General features: G+C 42.3%; 1 protein-coding gene across 1 annotated transcript in view; it reads left to right on the forward strand.

Moving 5' to 3' along the window:
* Positions 1–19718, forward strand: part of SLC7A14 (solute carrier family 7 member 14) — a 50911-nt gene that overhangs the window by 13320 nt on the left and 17873 nt on the right. Inside the window, exons 2-3 of the mRNA XM_037137497.2 lie at positions 9854–10090; positions 11836–12053. Coding sequence (XP_036993392.2) covers positions 9854–10090; positions 11836–12053 — 455 coding nt within the window. The remainder of the gene's footprint in view (positions 1–9853; positions 10091–11835; positions 12054–19718) is intronic.

The following is a 19718-nucleotide window of genomic DNA, read 5'->3' on the forward strand; positions in this document are numbered from 1 at the left end:
TGAAACATAGATAGGAATGCCTGCCCCTTTGCAAACATTTCTCAGAATGTTTTTCACTATGAGAGCAGGCAATACTACAAATTGGCCAGTACACTTGATATTTCCTTGGAGGAACTCCTCTTTTGTGAAGGCACCAACATATCCACAGGAGTCACTGTTCTCTTTACTAGAGTTGCCCTGCAGAAAAGTCAGCTAAAATGCCACCAGCGCCTTTGCATTCAGCAGGGTCTTCCCACTTGGGAACAACCCATCAGGACCATCTAGGTGAGAATCTTAGGAAGAACAGCAACCTGCAGATCCTTGTCAGCTGCACACAGGGTCTGTGCACAGCACCATTTGCCAAGCACACGCCATCCTTCCATCCTCATAGACCAGTAGGTGGCAACGTTCCTTAAAATACGATGCCCAATACAATTATGTAATTGTAATTATGCCCAATACAATTCTTCTCAAATTTTGAGGGCCACGGAGTAGAAAGGGGGAAGGGAGAAGAAGGAAGGGAGAAATAGTAGGTGTTTGTATCAAAGGAGGAGGAAGAACTAGAAGGAGGAGCTCTAACCAAATCCCACACACCCGAAAGATTCTCTCCATCAGTCTTCCAATCCTGGGTGTCCGGCCCTGCTCCACCTTCCCTGCAAATTGGCCCAATTAGCAAAGAAGTCAAGATAGCACCCCTCTTGTGAGGGGTTTCTGATGTCTCTGAGAAGGTCTTCCTTAGAGAGCAGATCCAGGCCCAAAAAAGATTTGCTGTCTCACCCTCCCGAACATCTGCCAAGACTGCAACCTGTCCCAGTGGAAGCTCGGTCCCCCTGCTCCTCGGATGGGTTGAGGAGACCACAGGAGGGCTCAGGTGTGGTCTCTTGGTGCTCGCCTTTAACTCTGTCTATTAAATTTCCATGGCAAGGCCTGGTCACCTCACCGAGGCTTTTTAGGTCTGTCATCACTGCTGGTGCCACTTCCACCTGCTCAGAAATGGAGGTGCTTCCCCCCCCACAGAGTGATGACTTGCTAAATATTTGGGTGACAGAGAATTGCTGGTTGTCATTTCGACTCCCACTCTCCTTTACTTTCTGCACAAAGCCTTTTTAGCCCAGTTATGAGGGTCATCTGGCTGTAGCCCTCATAAAGAAAGTTGGAGCAAGAAAATGGGAACTTTTTCCTTATCTCATCATTTCTAACTGGGTGTTTGGAATGAGACAGTTGTTTCCAGACTAAAGATTTAAAACCTAGGGAGAAACCTTTCCATGTTCTGTTTTAGAAGTGAATCAATCACACAAGGGTTTGGTCTAGACTCTAGGTGATTTCTGATATCCCTGCAGATGCTGAGTCTCTAAAACCATCAGCCAGCAACACTTCCTACTTCTTTATCCCACCTCCAAGTCAAGGGCTCCTGCTAAACAGTCCAGGGGCCACTGCTAAGTCATTCTCTCCAAGATTCTTTTCCCCGTGTGTAATAATAGCCACATGGGGAAATAGCTCCCATGGGAGGAGGGCCTGCAACATGCCAGGAATCATGCTTGAATTCCTGAAGACCCACAGCAGCCTGCACAGCAGGACTGTCCATCACCATTTTCCACGTGGGGAAACTAAGGCTCGGTGACCTGGACGTCTTGCTCAAGGCCACGGTTAGTAATAATTGGTTGCCATTCATCAAGCACATACTGCTTGCCAGGCCCTGGGCAACGTGATCCATGTGCATGATCTCTAATCATCATAACCACTCCATGGGTCTTTCTTTGGAGGCTGCGTGGCTTCCATGGTACCTCACTGCCTCTCCTAGAGCAAAGAGGGGCCGCAGACAGAGGCCTCAGCATTCCCTCTGAGCACCAGATGAGGGCCTAGCGCAGGTAGATGCCCAGAAACATGGCTTTGCCTTTCTATTTTGCGATGCCTTTTCCCCTCCAAGACTGCTTTGATGTTACCCTGAGGTCACCTCTGGCCTTTGGGAACAGCTAACCTTGTGGATTCTTTAGTTGGGAGCAACCACATGAGCATTATTGTTATTATTATTATTATTACTACTACCATCTTTATTATTATTTTATAAATGATGCAGTTCCTTAAAAAGTACAATCATGTACACTAATGATGATAACATGACCAGACAATATAATACTTGAATTCATCACATTATAGATGCAGACATCAGACCTCCAATAACCTCTAAACTATTTTCATAGAGGGACAGCCAGAGAGGAGAGTACATAGATAGTCTGGTCACATTTAATCAGCAAATTATTAAACTTCTTTAACCTGTTTCAGGGGTCACTTCTCTAACTATGCAGACAGCTTTTCCCCTCCTGTTGATATGTTGATATACAGGTTCTGCAGTTCAGGGAACTTGTGAGTTCTCTGTTCACTACCCAACTTTAATTGGAGCTCTGTCTGGTCTAGAACTAATGGTGTCATAGTCTCCCTGATTAAAGATACTGTTCCATCACTACACACAGGCTCTCCCTGTCTGCCTGCTTTGGCGGAAAAAGTGTAAGTCTCTTCTTGAACACAAAGAAGCATAGGTGTTCCCAGGCACATTTGTAAAAATTGTCTGGTCCTCACTGACAGGTGTGTGGCCAAGGTTGCTCAGGAAAAAGAGACAGTAGCAGGGATCTGGGAAGGAGAGAGAGCCCGATGAATTACTCCCTGAAAAAAAGAGACCCACAGTTTTCTTGGCTTATCAAGAACACTAGGAAGAGGACATGGGTGAAGATCACAGTGTCCCACAGCATAGGACAGGGGGCAAACATATGATTCTCAGAACATAGCAACCTGCTTCTCAAGGGGGACAGCAAGGCCTGGGGTACTTCATCACCCACCATCTGGAATCCAGTGTCACTGAGAAAACAAACGTTTCCAAGAGAATTCATACTCTCTGAGGTTTCTCTGTGATTTCTCCTTTTTCCCTAGTCCCGATTTGAGCAGCACTAGCAACCACAGCAATGTATATGATATGTCTTAGCCCTGCTGTGAATTTATAAACAGAACAAAGATGTTTTAAGGCAACTAAGAAAATGAAAAGGAAATGGGTAATCACCATCTCAGCAGTGCTATATTTGGGGAAGGCTTTCTTAAAGACATGTTGGGGCCTAAGTGGTAAGCTGTGCTGGGGTAGCCCAGCTGTGATTCCATCCTGTGTCTGAAAGACAATGGATAATTGACACTCCGGAGAAACTGCCTTCATGCATGAGGAATCAGTGACCTCATCCATTTGCCAGATCAGCCCTCCCCAACCTTCCTACCTCCCCAGAATGAAGTATTGTAGGTACAGTATGTTCAACATACTGAATCCATGAAACAACCCATCAGGCCGAAGTCTGCAACTTGTGCCCATCACACAAAGCAAGGCCCTCGCAGAAAGAACTCCGAGCCTCACTCGAGGTGTTACTGATCCTAGAGGGCTGAATGAAAAGGCAGGCCCGGCTAATCCTTTTCTTGGACAGCTCCCCCCACTCCCTCTCATGTCTCCTGGCTCTTTCCCTTTGAACAGTCCTCCTGACTGTCAGAAGACCTTACTTTAAAACTCAATTTTGCCGTTCCTTAAAGCAGCTCATGCATTTCCCTCCCACTCCCTGCAACCAGTATCTCCTTTCTTGTTCTATTATAATTGTTGGTTTTCTGGTCTGTCTTCTCTGCTAGATTATAAGACCCACAAAAAAAGGGGATAATATTCTTCCTGTTCATCTTTGAATCCCTTAAAGCTAACATAGAAACACAGAGATGGCACCTTATAAATTTTTTGGATAAAGAAATGAATTCAAAGTTCCTAGGACTGGATATGAGGAGACCTCCATTCTAACCCAGCTCTGTATTTTAATTGAATGTGTAACTTCAGTCTGGGGCTCAGTCACATGAAACCCAAAGAGCAGTTGACACCTGTTCCCACGCCATGTTCAGTATAACCTGTGCATCGTAGAGGAAGGTCAAGGGCTGGGGGAAGGTGTGGGATGAGGGAGATCCTGGGCAGGCCAGCCTCAGGTTTCCCGCCCTCTTCAAACACAGCCACCTCACCTTTACCTATTTATGTACTAAGCTCCCAAATAAGACTTTGTGTGCAAAGAGGCTTTTACAACCAAGACAAAGGTTTAAAACTATAGAAGTAGATGAACTGTCCAGTCCTCTCAGCTAGATTCCTGCATCTGTTAAAAAGGACCCACCCCCTCAATGACCTACTCCCAGTCCGCCTCTGCAGACTCAGCTTCTTCAATCCCCAAAGTGGCCTTTGTGTTTCAACCCAGCTAAGCCTTTCATCTTCTTATAACTACCCTTTCTCATGTTTTTTTCTGCTTGGCAAAACCCAGCTCACCCCTAAAATGCAGCTCAAAAGTCACACCCCTTCCTTCTTGCTCCCCCATCACCAAAGACCCATATTCCCAAGGACCAGGCTGACCCACAGAGCTCCCAGTGCACCTCATAAATACTCTGTAGCATTAAAACTAGCCATGTGGAGTCATCTGTTTATTCAACTCTTTCCTGATTGAAACATAGATGCTTCGCAGTCAGGAGACATGCCTTACTTACCAAGTGCCTCTGGTATTCATTACCATGATCAATTTAGTAGGCACTTAACAATGTGCAACACATAAAGGAAGGAAATTAGAAAGTCAGGAGTTACTTAGGAAATTGGTAAGTTCGTTGATAAGTAGGTTAGAAAATTAGTCTATAAGCTAAACTACATGTTAATGAGAAAACCTCTTTAACTGAGGAGAGAAATTAACATTCAAGTGTGAACAACCACTAGATTTAATCTTTCCAGGTGAAAGAATACTTTTAAGAAGTAGTTATCTACCTACTGTCTTTGACTTTCTTTGATGAACTGTGGAGAGAAATACATTTCTTGAGTCAAGAGACCCTTCTCTGCCGCTTGTCTACTCTCTGCTGGGTCTTTCTCCTTTACATCCTCTTAGGTCAGAGAACATTGGCCTCCTGGTTCTGAGAGAGTCACAGGGAGCCAGGGCAGGCTGTGAGTGAAGGGACGAAATTAGAGGAGGAAGAGCATGTAGCGATATTCTACGACTGTGCAGCACGGTCTTGGGCACAGCTGGAAAGTTCAACATTGTACATAGGCTCTCTGGGAGTATTTAACCTGAGGCTGATCTATTATGCTGATATATGATAGAGCCATAGACTCTCTGAGTTGGAAAGAATTCACATTGAAAGGGACTGAATTTTTCTGAACCCAAATTATACACCACTTGGAGTACACAAGAGAATATTCCAAACACAGATCTCCTGATATCTTGACCGAATCAGATCTCCTGATATCTTGACCGAATCCTCTTTTCAATGTGAAAGTCTGACTGCTTTTTAGGCTGGCAATGTGTCCATATAATCAAAAATAGTTTAGAGCATAGAAGTAGAATACTAGGTTTATGACAAAATAAAAACATGGATATACTTATTTATTTATGTATGTATGTATGTATTTATTTATTTAAATTGTTGTTCAAGTAGTTTTCTGCCTTTTTCTCCCATCCCAGCCCACCCCTCAACCCTCCCCACCTCCTTTTTTCCCCATATTTTATGGATACATTTATAATGTACTTAAAGAGTGGGTAATTAAAAAGGATATCAGAGTTACAAGCTATAAGAAATACTCATTTCCTCTAGTCCTGCTGAAATGAATCCTCCATATTTCCCAAGGATCTAGTCCTGCTATCTCTGAACAACTCCAGTGGGAAAACTTCCATCATGTGGTCTGCATGACGCAGTCCCGCACTGATGGCCATCTGGACCTCAACACTGTACTCTGTATTGACTTTCTCCAGCTACACAGTTATACTTTTGGAGTCAATATGCCTCTCCCTCTCCAATCACTTGATGGGTAGCCAAGGAATACAAAATTTCTTTGACACTAGACCAGGCAAATATGATTAGGAAAGTAACTCTGGGGGAAGAATTTTTTTAAATACATACTAATTGAGTAAGGATTATTTATAAATGTAACTCTCCCTTAAAACAGTGATTTTTCACTCAGTACACCAAATCAACTTTAGGTAATAAATACATTGCTATACTTCCTTTACTATCATGAAATACAAACTAGAGGTAATGTTATCTTCCTATACAATGTGCCCTGAGCATGAAATATAAGTGAAAGAGAAGCAATTTCTAATAAAAAATATTTACTTCAGTGTGTGAATGCTGGTGCATACGTATATTAGGAGACCCAAGGAAATCATCAGATGTTTTCTGGCACCTGTAGAACCACTGCAAACACAACTGATACAAATGCACACTCATGCCAGTGTGCTGTTTGGTGTTCAAAGACCATAATCGTGTTGCCATGTATAATGTACTTTTTCCAAAATGACCACCAAGTCTTGGTAAATTTCAAGCAAGAAAATTACAACTCTCCCTCAGTTTACCCAGTTGTTGTAGCCCTGGAAAGCTCACTCTTAATAAAGCTGTGGAGAAAATGCTTTGTGTTAATATGTAAATGAGGATAAATTCATGCTCAGAAATAATAAACAGGTTTTACTTGCATGATTGTCCACTGGCACCTTTAGAAGTCATGTCAGACATGGGACCATGCTTCATTCTGTGGGACAGACCCACACATTGCAGAATGTCTAACAGTCCAGTCCTGTGACCATTTAATGCAGCTTGTGCCCACAGTTATCACCACGATCATTGACACTCCTATAGATTTTCAGGATTCAAGCCTTTGGAGGTGCCCCCTTTGCTGAGAACCATTGGTTTAAACCCTTTCTACAGAGCTTCCCCCATGGACTCAGACTCAATCTGTGAAGCCAAAGAATGAGAGCACTAGAAGGTACCTTAAATCTTATCTAACTGGCCCCTCATTTTTTCCATGTGATGTAACTTGTTCTTGGACACTCAGTTACTACATAATCTAGGATAAAAATCAAGATTTTCCTTTCAGTCTATTTTATTTCTTGTTAACTAGAAAGATAGCCTTGAGTTTTTCTATCTTATACACCAGGTATTTGAAAACAGTTAAATGACACAACATTTTGCAATTTTCGACAGGATATTTGGGGTTGAAATCACTCACTTCTCACCAGTTAGCTTCACTGCCAACTAGGATATTCTCTACTGCCCACTACAAGCCTGGATTCTTGCATACAAATAAATGAGAAAGGTTAAAAGTATTATAAATTCACTTTACAGTGTGTCCGAAAGAACAATAGCTAAGAGGAGGAAATGTCTTACATGATTAGTGACTAATTGACTTTCTCACTGTCCCCTCAACCTCTGGTCCCAAGGATCCAAGCAGGACCCTGGGAAATGAATGGCTGAGACCCCCACACACTCTTGCACTGTACACCATCTGACCTAGAGCAGCAAGGAGAGACTTAATGGTGTCTTGGCTATTCAATTTTGATGGTGAATGGAATATTTTAACATTTGATTTGGCAGATCAAATATTAAGAAGAGGATGTTTGATTGCACAAACTCTACAATACTGTCTCTCCAAATTAAATGTGCAAATCGATGCTTGCTACAAAAGTATTGCTTGGAAAATTTCATTCATAATCCTTACATATTATCAGGGGGCAAAGGTAGGTAGAAAAAAGACACTCACATTACATATAAGAGTTCTCCACATAAAAGTCCTCCAAGCGAGAAAATGTCATCTAGTCCTCGTACTTGGTGCTTATTCACCCTACAATTTCCTAGCAGAAGCATTCCTCAGGTCTTCCTCCCACGACCACATCCTCTTAATTCTAGACTCCCTGTAACAATTCAAACACCAAGTGTTAGAAGCAGTAATTTAGAAAGGAGGTTTGACTCCTCAGGGTAAGCCCTGTGACGGCAACAAGGAGAAACAACTGATCTTCTGATCTCCAGGAAGGAGATGGAAAACTGTTTTACAAAGTGGAAGGAGAGGGGCAGAGATAGGAACTCAAAATAAACAGCCTCTCCTACGGAGAGGGGCCATTTAATGTAGGGACACACAGCTCCGCTGACCCTTGTAGTATCTCCGTAATACTAACAGCATAGTAATTAATGTAAAAGAAAATTGATGTAAAGAAAATTTAGATTATGCTCAATATGTTTTGCAGCAAAATTTAATATAGTAGGTAGAATCCTAGGGTGGCGAAGTAGGAAGATCCTTCAGAGAGCATCCTGGTCCAATCCCTTTGGTTTTACAAAGAAGGAAACTGAATTGGAAAGGTGGAACGGGTCCGAGGTAGAGTTGAGACAACAGCGCAGCCCAGCTGGTCCAGGGCTCCTTCCGTGTGGACACACAGCCCTGACAACTGACGTCACTGAAAGGAAAGAAAGGAGACTTTGCATTGCTGTGTTTCATCTTTCACTGTGTCACTGCTTTTGGCATCACTATTTTTACTTCTTTGCATTGATGTCTCCCCTTGTAAAGGAGAAGAAACCTGCTGTCTTTATTCACAAAAGAGTGAGCTATTGTTCCCTGATTTGTGATGAGAGAGCTTCCGGGTTGGCCCTTAGCAAAACTGGGACTGAAGGCAAAGTTTGCATTGAGTTCCCTCTGGCCTTCTCCTGCATCCCATTCCTGCTGTGTTTCCTCCATCCGGGCACCCCACCCACTGGCCCCACGTCCCAAGCTTCCAGCATGATGTAGGAAACTCTCCAGCTCCCAGAAGTCTGGTGCATTCCCAGCCTCTTTCTAATTTGATCTCTAACTCCATTAAACAAAGAATGAGGCAATATATGAATGTTTTTCAAATATAAGTAGCAAGCTTATTAAAATTCAGATTCTTGGTACTCATCTCCCAAAATTATGATTCCACAGATAATTCTGGTTGAAGTAGGCCTTGACCCTCCAGTACCCACTATACACACACTCCGCTCCACTCAAGTATTTCATACTGTCTCCCTCTGCCATATCTTTGTCCTACCTCTTTGTCCGATTAATTCCTTCATATTCCTCCAAACCAGCTCACACACACTCCTCTTATCTCTGCTTTCATTCCTATACATTTATCTGTCTCTGAGCTGAATGAAGCCTGCCATGTGTGCTGATTTTCTGGGGCGTCTCTCCTTGAGGGCAAGGCCATGTCTTACTGGTCTGTTTTTTATTCCCAGCCCTTAACAACCTGCCAGGTACTCTGAAAGTGTTCATTAAATTATCTTTTGCATGTACTACATTTTCTTGTTAATAGCTAGCCTTGTAGCCCTGGCTGAGTTGCTCAGTTGGTTGGAGCATCATCCCAATACGCCAATGTTTCAGGTTCAATCCCCAGACGGGGCACATACACAAGAATTAAGCAATATTCCAACACCAATGAGTGGAACAACGAACTTCTCTTTCCTCTTTCTCACTCTCTGTCTTTCTCTCTCAGCCCCTCCCCCACCCACCACCCTTTCCTCTCTCTCTCAAATCAATAAATAAAATTTAAAAATTTTTTTCGAAAACTAACTAGTTGTTTATTATATTTGAAATTTTTATCAGCTCCCTAGATATCAAATCAATTCAAGTATCACTCTCAAATGAGATGCATCTTCTGCAATATGTAAAAACAAAAGGGAAGAATGTTGTACGTAATCTAACCCTGGTGCCAACAGTTGTGGGGGGCATAATGAGTCAGACCCACATTCACTGAGGATATCTAACACCTAAGGAACAACGCCAGAAAAACATAATGCAAATGGGATTTTTTCTAAATAGATAAGATCAGTTTCTAATAGCTCCTTAAAATTAGTTCTGATTGCCTTCCAGGCATTCGGGTTAAAAAGTTTTCAGGAGTGAGTTTTGAAAACATTACTGGCGTTGAATTGATTCATATATATAAAACTTTCTGTATTTGTTCTATAATCCCAGAGATTCCCAGCATTTTCTACCGAAAATGTTTAGTCACCAAGAAGTTAGCTCATCTCCTGAAGTTCCCCACCCACGTGTGTTTGTCCCTTGCAGGAGTTTGCTATGCCGAATTTGGAGTCCGAGTCCCAAAGACCACAGGGTCGGCCTACACCTACAGCTATGTCACTGTTGGGGAGTTTGTGGCATTTTTCATTGGCTGGAACCTGATCCTGGAGTACCTGATCGGCACTGCAGCTGGCGCCAGCGCTCTGAGCAGCATGTTTGACTCCCTGGCAAACCACACCTTCAGCCGATGGATGGTAAACAGCGTGGGAACCCTCAATGGCCTGGGTGAGACTGCCATGTCCTCTCACCCCAACTTGCAGACCTGAAGAACCAAATAAATGTTCTCCCCTTTCAGGATGCGATTTGGCAAAAACATAACGAGAGCCTTAAATGTGTCTCCTTCTTTCTTTCTTTTTTTTTGGCAAAGTAATTCTTCCCCTCTGAATCTGTTCTAAGAAAATCAGTCTAATTTCCATTCGGCTTTCTACAAAAAGATGTTCATCACAGCCCTATTTATAATAACAAAAAATTAGAAACAGCCTAAACATTCTATAGTGGAGCAAATGATTAAGTAAATTGAGGAAGCACATTATGTAGCTAGAAATTAAAAGAATGACCAGGAAAACTGTTGTAATAACATGGAATATTTTAATGCAAGTCACATGACAAAGGATGCAAATCACACATGTATTGTGTTAATAGTGATATAAAAATAGAACTAATGCAGTAAGAACTGTAAAAAAATTCTTCAGTGGTTTCCTCAGCAGATTCTTAAAATTTTCATAAATTAGCATGTATTAATTCTTAAATGAGAATATACATTTTTTTAATGGAACAAAATGAATTCCAGTCTAGGAAAGGTCAAGGTTGGGTAATGGAACCGAGTGAATACTAAACAATAAGAAGCTCCCATAACGATTACATTGAGACTTCAGGCTCTGCCCATCACTTGTCACCCTCTTTCCATTCTCATGTCTGACTTTATCTTTTCACATTCATGGGAAGCTAGACATTAGTTGAGGCAGCTTTGGGGTCTTGCCCCAGAACTTCCAGGGACCAACTAGTTCAGGGGCTCAGTGCAAGGCATTTAACTCCAGTGTCCCTGTCTCTGAAGAAGTGGCAAAAAGGCTGAGTATCCAGATCCCAGGAGAAGATAAAAATATATGAAGACTCCTTCTCCTCGTATGCTGATTTCATAGAATTTGAGGTCTATAAGTGTCCTCCAAAATCAGGTAATCGAAGCCCTTAACTTTACAGGTGAGGTCCAGAGAAATGAGGCACTTGTCCAAAGAGTCAAACAGTCCTGGCTTTGGGTCCTGTGTGCTTGCTTACACTATGTGCTTTACAGCAATTTAGTTTAACTTGACCTCTCTGGTTATGGGCAAAAGTGCAGCTGAAATCCGGGAGCCTAGCTGCTGAGACTGTGCCTTATCCACTCTACAGAGGGCAGGAGTCCACTGGCTAACAGACAAGACCTAGCAGGCGGGACATGTTCACTAGTCATTTCTCTGCAAACACATACACATAAATGGAAAGTACACCCTTCTTCCAATAGTTTTCAAAGACATGCATTTCAAATTTTTCCAGTAATGAAAGCATTGCTGGAATGGAAAGGAAAACTTGTGGACCATAAAGTAAACAAAAATTAAGATAAAACAGCTTTCAAATATCATGTTAAACCTATAGCTACATGCCAAATATCCCAGGGCAGTCCTAACCTCAAATATTTTGTAGGATGGCTCCATAGGACTCTTGTGATTGTCCTACCATATAACCCAATTTTCAGTCCAGGATATCAGGTCATCTTACCTATATACCAAAACCTGGGCATGTGCAAATAGACACTTGTAGACCACAGTGTAGGCACACATGTGCGTACTCACACACATGCACACACAGAGTTTCTCCTCTGGCTGTGACCAACTGACCACCCTTCTCAGAGCAGAGTGCTGATGACCCGGGACAGGGCTGGGAGTTTGCATGGCCTTTTATCTCTCGGGACATTATTAACTCATGTCTTTCCCCTCTAGGTAAAGGTGAAGAGTCATACCCAGACTTCCTGGCTCTGGTGATCGCAGTCATTGTCACCATCATCGTCGCGTTGGGGGTGAAGAACTCCGTGGGCTTCAACAATGTCCTCAACGTGCTGAACCTGGCAGTGTGGGTGTTCATCATGATTGCAGGCCTCTTCTTCATCAATAAGAAATACTGGGCTGAAGGCCAGTTCTTGCCCCACGGCTGGTCAGGGGTGAGTTCATTCCTAATCCTGGCGTACCTGTCGCTCCCTCTGCCTTCCACCCTGTGACTGGTCTGAGACATATTTTCAAGAAAATGCTGCTCTGGTACATTATCTTCATGCCACCGTTTTCCTCACTTTTCATTGGAATGTTCTGGAAGGGTAGCTCTTTATTTGTTTCACAAACATTTATTAAGATCCTATTTTATAGATAACAATGGTAGATTTGGTGTGTTGGTCCCTTGCAATATGCCTCCTACTAATTGCTTTGCATGTAGTAGCTAATTTAATCTTCCTAGTAACTTGTAAGAAAATATTTACATTCTGGTCTTGCAGATGAAAAGTCTCACATGCAGAGAGATCAGATGGCTTGCTATTAAGCATACAGTGTGGGTAAACACAAAAGACCCAAAGATAGAACTACCTGACTCCAAAACCTGCAGAATCTCTCTATAGTCTATTCTGATGACAGTCAGTCCATAAACAAACAAAACAGTAAAGGAAGCCGGGAAAATGGATAGGTGGTACGGGGTGTTTCCTGGGTATGGAACTAGGGAACAAACAGTTTTAAAACCTAATCCCAACGTTTGACCCAAGGTGGACAGTCCCCCAGGGGTCTGAAGGCAGTTGAATCGGCCCAGTAGGTGCAGGTTGGGAATTCGATTCCAGTGGCTTGTTCACACAGACAAGTCCACCTGGTGCGGTCTGGGGGTTGGCAAGAGAGAGGGCTGGACCAAAAGGACATTTCCAGGTATCACCCTAGTGACAGGTACTTCTAAGTTGCACGTGAATTCTTTCTCTAGGATGACTAAAAATGCTCACTTCATGGATTAATAGGTAGAATTTGCCAGCCCATTCTCTTTTTTTAATAGTAGAATATAAATCAGAGAATTTTGAGCTGAAAGAGGTCCTAAAGGTTACCAGGTCCTATCCCCTCATTTAACAGGTAGAGAAACTGAGGCTGAGAAAGGCAAAACCTGCCTAAAATGGTGGCAGAAGCAAGTCCAGGGTTCCACCCATTTTGCTTTTGTAACTTTTGCTTAGACTGTTTTCCTCCAAGACATACACAGACCAGAAATCTCTCTTGGAAAACATTCAGAATAACTTCTGTTACTCTGAACCATGCCATGCTATTCAACGCAGAGAAATAAGCAAGGAAGCACTTTCAGCCAAAATTTCTAGTCTTCTGCTTATCTGTGAGGATTCCACAGAACCACAAAGTTCATTCTGCCCCCTTGAAGTGAATGAATCCTGAGACTGGTTAAAACCAGAAGAGACAAAGAAACCCTGCTGACCCCATTCTAGATCCTCAAAACTATATTTTCTTATGATACACATTGTTCCTTTCTTGTCAAATAAGAGAAACAACAAATTATAAGACTGACAAAAAAAAGAATGTTTTTCTGGAACTCAATTACATTTCCATGATAGCACACAAAAAATGTTCTCACCATTTTCGTAACAAGGTAAGAAATTAGTGGGTCATGGACTTACTGAAAGACTTTGGCAACAGCTAACTTCTGTGCTTGCAGGCTTTCTCAGCTATCAAGTGGGAAAACTAATTGTACCAAATGTTTGCAAAAGAGAATAAAATCTTGGATGTTTTTATGTGCACATTTGGTGGCTAGCAATAGTGATAATGACAGGAGGAAGGAGCTAGGACTTATCCACTACCTAGGTGCTCTATGAGTCATGCATTGTTCTCTATGAATATTATATCACTCTTACAACAAAACTCTAATGCAGGTGCAGATTGCGGATTCAAGACTCAGAAAGACTGGATTACTCATCTGAGGCCACTTACCTAGTTGTTGCCAGGACTAAAATTCCTGCCCTGGTCTGTGTGGCTCCAGAACTTTTTCTACTACATCAATATATTGAGTATGATGACCCTCCCTTTTGAGCTTTCTTAAATAAGATAATTAATCTGACATGTTATATTTTTATTTTCTTTAAACTTCCCTAAAGTCATAGGGTCTTAGAATGGGGAAATGCATTCTGAGATCGCCTGGTCTCTTATCTTCAAACGGGAGTATAATTAAACGAGTGCTGGCCAAACATGCATTGTCTACCAAGACCTCATGTCAGAATGATTCAAAAACTTTTCTTAAGTACTTGAATTATGTTCAATTTTTCAAATTTTCCTAATCTTCCTAATAGCTTAGCTGATTCCAGCTGATTCCAGTGTGGCACACACTGAGTCCAGGCCCCATGTGACAACTGGAAAGAGTTCATATCCTTCCGTAAATACCCTTTGCCCAGGTTGAAGAAGATCAGTCTTTTAGTCTTTCTTCCTGTGCTGTCCTGGGGTCTTTATTCTCTTTGGGGGTCTTCTCTTCCCTTCTTGGGTGCTCTGCATCATTTCTCATTCAGGAGTGAGTCTATCTCATCAAAGAAGAAGCTAATCAAGCCAGCCTTAGAGGCTCCCTCTTTATACGTCCTGGGTTCTCACCAACTTTTATAGCAAGAAGTGAAGATCAGAAATCAGTGTGGGGATGGACTGTGGGAGCAGGGGTTGGGGATCGGTTGGGTGGAAGAGGGCAAAGGGGAAAAAACTGGGACAAGTGTAATAGAATAAACAATAATAAAAAAGAAAAGACTGGTAATAAGAGCCCTAGTGTTACCATAAAAAAGGAAAGATTTCATTCCTAACAGTTAACATTTTTTATAACAAAGTTTTTCACATACAGTTTTTCTTTAATCTTCACAACAGCCCTGAAAAATAAATACAATGACAATCTCTACTTTTACATCAAAACGACTTAAGCTTAGGCCATAGATCTTAATCATAAAAGAGTTGAAATGCAATCCCAGTCTTGGATGAGCCAAAGCCCTTATTTATATCCTTCACTATCCAATCCCCAAACCACCGTAGTGAATACATGGGACCAATTGTCTTGTTTTGCACCTTTGGCCACTGACCTCACTCCAATGCAAACCAACTACCTTGAGGAGGCTTGCCATTGGCCACCAGAAAAGTTTGGCTGGGATTTGGATTTTTCGCTGCAAATTCATTTTCCCTGCAGGAAATTCAAATATGTGCCCCAGTGGCTGTAACTAAAAGCATCGTCTGAGCACAAGGGCATCCCAGTGCAAAGATGTTGCTGACTCATCCCCTCTGCTATCTGCCTGGCCTTGGATTTCTGCACAGTGAATTTCCTCCCTGGCAAACTGGCCCAGACCTGTTCTTTCTCAATTTTGGTTTCAGGTCACTTTTCCAGTCCAGCAAGACCACTTTGAATACAGATCCAATTTTTTAAGGTCTGACACCTTCTCATGAGCATTTCTTCCACAACGTTAATAAACACACTCCCTACTCTGTTATCTAATAATTGTTAACAAAAGTGGGTTGCTTACTTGGCAGCTGCATGAATTTCTTCACTCCTTAGGGAAAACCTGACCTACCAGACAAGGGGACTAGTTCGGAGCTCCAGTCCACTTTATCTGCTCTAGGCAGGATAGGATGGAGGAAACCATGGCGTAGGAGACGGGTTAGAAGGCTACCATTACATGACTTGAAACACAATTCTCAGATACTTTTGAAAGGGTTAATGAGCACTCTATCCTCTGGCCATGGACCCCTCATAAGCCTACTCTTCCTCTGCTGCTGCTACTTCTTTCCAAAGAAAATAGCTTAAGGAATGGTTTACTCACTTACAGGTTCTGGGTCAAATGCTTCTTTGGTCTTGAAGAGCTTAAGAACAACAAACATTTCTTCCGTATATCAAGTAACTGCTGGCCCTCAGCTGAACCCCTGCTTCCATCTGCAAATCCTCAGCCCCTGATCACTGTTGATGTGTGTTCCCTGTATGTTATTTGTTCTTGATGCTATCTTATGGCTTTTCTTTAACCAAAGAAGATGCTCTACAAGCACAAATATCCCCCAGGAAAATGGTCCGTAGCAAGTATTTGTGGGGAATGCTGAGAGCCTTCCAACAGAGAAAAAGTTCTTTCCCACATTTTGCACAGTTGAATCCATTTGTTGGAACCTATTAGCACATTCCACTGTCACTGTGAACAGGCTGCTAATATATCTAGATCTTGAGCATGGTGGAAAATGCTATTAAAGTTGTAGTTTTGTCTTGTTCTACCTTGGGAGCAAATTATATAAAGGTGTCTAATTATCCCCTAGACACCTGGCAGATTGGCTAAGGCATGATATGGCTGGGGGAGGAGGGAGGCTACTGGCGGGTGCTGTTTCATCCTCATGCCTCTCAAATATCAGCAAGGCACAGGGGCTCAGCTTTTATGGACCCCTCACACCGAGTAAGCAGGCCACTAAAGACATCACTTTTGACAAGTAACTAAGAAGCAGTCCTCCAGCTACTGAGGCACATGCTACTCCCCCACGAAGCTCTATAGAGGCACAGATGGAGCTGGATCACCTGGCTGAGCAGCTACACCGGGTTTCCTCTAGAAAACAATTTTCCCTTATGTCATCAAAATAAAAAGTCAATACTAATTTTTATATATGTAAACCATTAAATGAAAATTAGGATAAAGTACTGATGACATAATACATCTATACACACACACACACACACACACACACACACACACCACCGATTCTGTTCACAGATGCTCCCCCAGGTACCACACTTTCCTTCATGCTTGCAAGGGTATCCTAAGCACAAATACCAGTGGCCAGGCCTGAACCCAGGTAGAATCAGGCGGAAAGCAGTTTTAGTGGTCACTTGAGTAGAGATACACCCATACACAGTTTTATTTCACGGATCCTGCCTCTTTGCTTGCAAGGAAGAAAAACTCATTCAAATTAACTTAAGTAAAAAGGTGACCTTATTTGCTAATTCTGTTATCTTCTCCTCGATAATCTGTTTATTTAATCTATAGCTGGTTAGGCCAGGGTCTGTTTGATCTTGTCAGGTGTGCTGGTTTCTCTCCCTTTCCCTCCACTCCCGAGACTCATTCTCCACCCTGCGTGCTCTGTTCTGTGCTCCAGAGGGCCCCTGCGGTGGCTTCCCCGTTGGGTCAGGGGGAGGCATTATCAGGAGAGCAAAGGTGAGAAGGGGGCAAGGCTAGAGTGTTTCCTCATCACTCTTGGCCGCCCCCAGCTCCTAGAATCCCCTCACTGAAATCATTTTATTTGAACCATCTCAGTTAAATTCTGTTCCCTGCCTAATGCAGTGGGAGCTCCCAACATTCTACCTTTGATCTATCCCATCTTCCTTTAACCTAATTGTTTTCTAGTTCTATAGCTGCAAATTCAGGCTAATAGACATTCTCTTTGCAAACGTATTCTCTCTCTTCCCAATTTGATTATAGTTCAGCTTCTGGTATCTAATAATTATCAGCAATTGACATCTATTCTTTCACTCATCTGCAAAAGGGTAGCACTTCTTTTTTTAAAATGTATAAATATTTACTCACCTTATTCAGTTTGTTACTACAGTCAAGGCTGCATTTGGGGTTGTGCAGTGTTTTGGAGACTCCAAGCCCCACAAGGCCAGGGTCAGAGTACTTTTCGCTCATTACTGTCTCCATGTCACCAAGCACAGTGCCTGGCACATGGAAACAGTTAATAAATATGTGTCAAGAATAAGGAAAAGAAGGAAGGAAAAGATGAAGAAAAAATTGGTTGTGCCCTTCAATTTCATTTGGTCTAGAAAACCTCACAATAGTTATAAAAATACTAGTGGTAAGATATAACACTTATTGAGCAACTACTGTATTCTTGGATTGCAGTGCATTGGATTATATTATCTCACTTAATCTTGTAACAACCCTATGAGCTAAGTATTATTATCACTATCTCCATTCAAGTGATAAAAAACTGGGATCCAAGAGGTTAGGAACTTGTTCTTGCTCATCAGCCTAGTATGTGGCAGAACCAAATCTATGTCTGACAGTCTACGAAGTCTATACTCCTAACCACGTCTGATTCCGCCCACATGCCTGCCTCTGAGATTCCTTCTGGAGACTACAATCTACCTCTCTTCCAACTGCTGTGTGGCCCACACTTCAAAATTGGAAGATATCTCTATGACATCCACTGAATCTTCTCTTCTTCAAGTTAGACATCCCCAGGCCCCCAGGTGTTCGTCACATGGTGTGATTTACAGACTTCTCCCCTTTTTCTGGGGGTAGATGTGCCTCCAAATTCTTGTTTAGGACCCTTCCAACCTCTTTTCTTTAGCAGTGAGCTCTTCTAGTATCAATGAGCTTTTAAATTGACTCAGAACTGACCACACCAAACAGGCATGGAGCTGTAGCCTTGGACATCCTAATTAGGATGGATGCACCTTCAGATGGTCACAACAGGTAACTGTATGATTTACAAGAGGGGGGGTGTGAGGACAGGTGTTAAAGAAAGATAAAGCGGGACCTGTTTTCTGGAAGCTGTCTTAAAGCAAGGCTTTTCTCCACTGAGGCAGCCAAGCAAGCTTGCAAGCCCAGCATGTCTTCATCCTTAAAGAACAGAAACATTTTCCAGATAAGTGAAAACAAGCACATTTCCAAGGCTGCAAGCTTCCATGTACATCTGTTTTCCTTCCTTGTATGAAGGCCAAAGACATTTTCCATGCCCTGAGATGAAGGGCTCGGCTGGGCTGAAGTCGGGAGTTAGCTCCTCTCCCTGAAAGTAGCTCTCTGGCGATCGAGCTGCTTGTTTGAGGTGTTCTCTTTACCTGAGTTATTAAAATAAGCCAGGAATTTTTAGATTCTGGGTGGGGAGGGAGGCATGGACTCCTTGGTAGTCTGGTGAAGCCTGTAAACCCCTTCTGAGAATTGTGTTTCTACATGAATAGCCTACTTACATAGGAACTCAAAAGGAATCAATTACATTGAAATACAATTATAAAAATATTTTCAATTTTGTATTGTTTCAAATAAACAATGTGTTTATTTACTATACATTAAATATTAACATGTGCTTCTAATAACTATCATCACTTGAAGATGATGATATTCTAAGCTCTCTGCAATGCCTGTAATGTAGTGGGAAAATGATCGCTATTAGTGACAAAGTTATAGGAACCCTTAGTTTACTACCCCCATTCACAATGAGAAGAAATGCTTACACTCGGTCGGAGGTTAGTGAAAAGAAAGATGCCACCTTTTCTCATCAAACCCACAGACCCCTGACCTGCATGGACCCCCGGATAAGAACTCTCAGTTAGGGAACTGAAATGTTGGAGTCTTAATGGAAGACACTATGGAAGAGGTCAACACATTTCGCAGATGAGCAAAGGTTATTTCTGAAGGTTTGAGATTTTCAACATTGTGATGTACCTTGCAGGTTCTAGTATTCAGTATTTTGTTTTTTATTTATTGAGAAGTCATTGGAGATGGTAAGAGTGAAAATTTGAGAGAGATATCTGTCTGGCATATGTTTTGCATTGCATCACTTGTAACTTGAATGTGCACAAAATTAAACAAAAGGTCCAGTCTGCAAAGATCCTCACTCTTGGACCCCTGGCTAAAGCTTAAATGCTGCAAAGTCGCCTCACCCCATACCCACAAGTCCAGAAAAATCTCTCTCACTTTCCCCTACGAGGACATCCCCAAGCATTCAAAGAAGCACACTTTTTACTTTCAGCTGATAATGAAGATACTATGGTGGGGAAACTTTATTTACACTTCAATAGATTGTTTGGAAGAAAGTAACACACTCCTCAGTGGAAGATTTTCACTGACACCTCGACTTAACAAGCCCCACCC

This window comes from Artibeus jamaicensis, unplaced genomic scaffold (genome assembly GCF_021234435.1).
Source record: "Artibeus jamaicensis isolate MK-2021 breed Jamaican fruit bat unplaced genomic scaffold, CSHL_Jam_final scaffold_474, whole genome shotgun sequence".
NCBI lineage: Eukaryota > Metazoa > Chordata > Mammalia > Chiroptera > Phyllostomidae > Artibeus > Artibeus jamaicensis.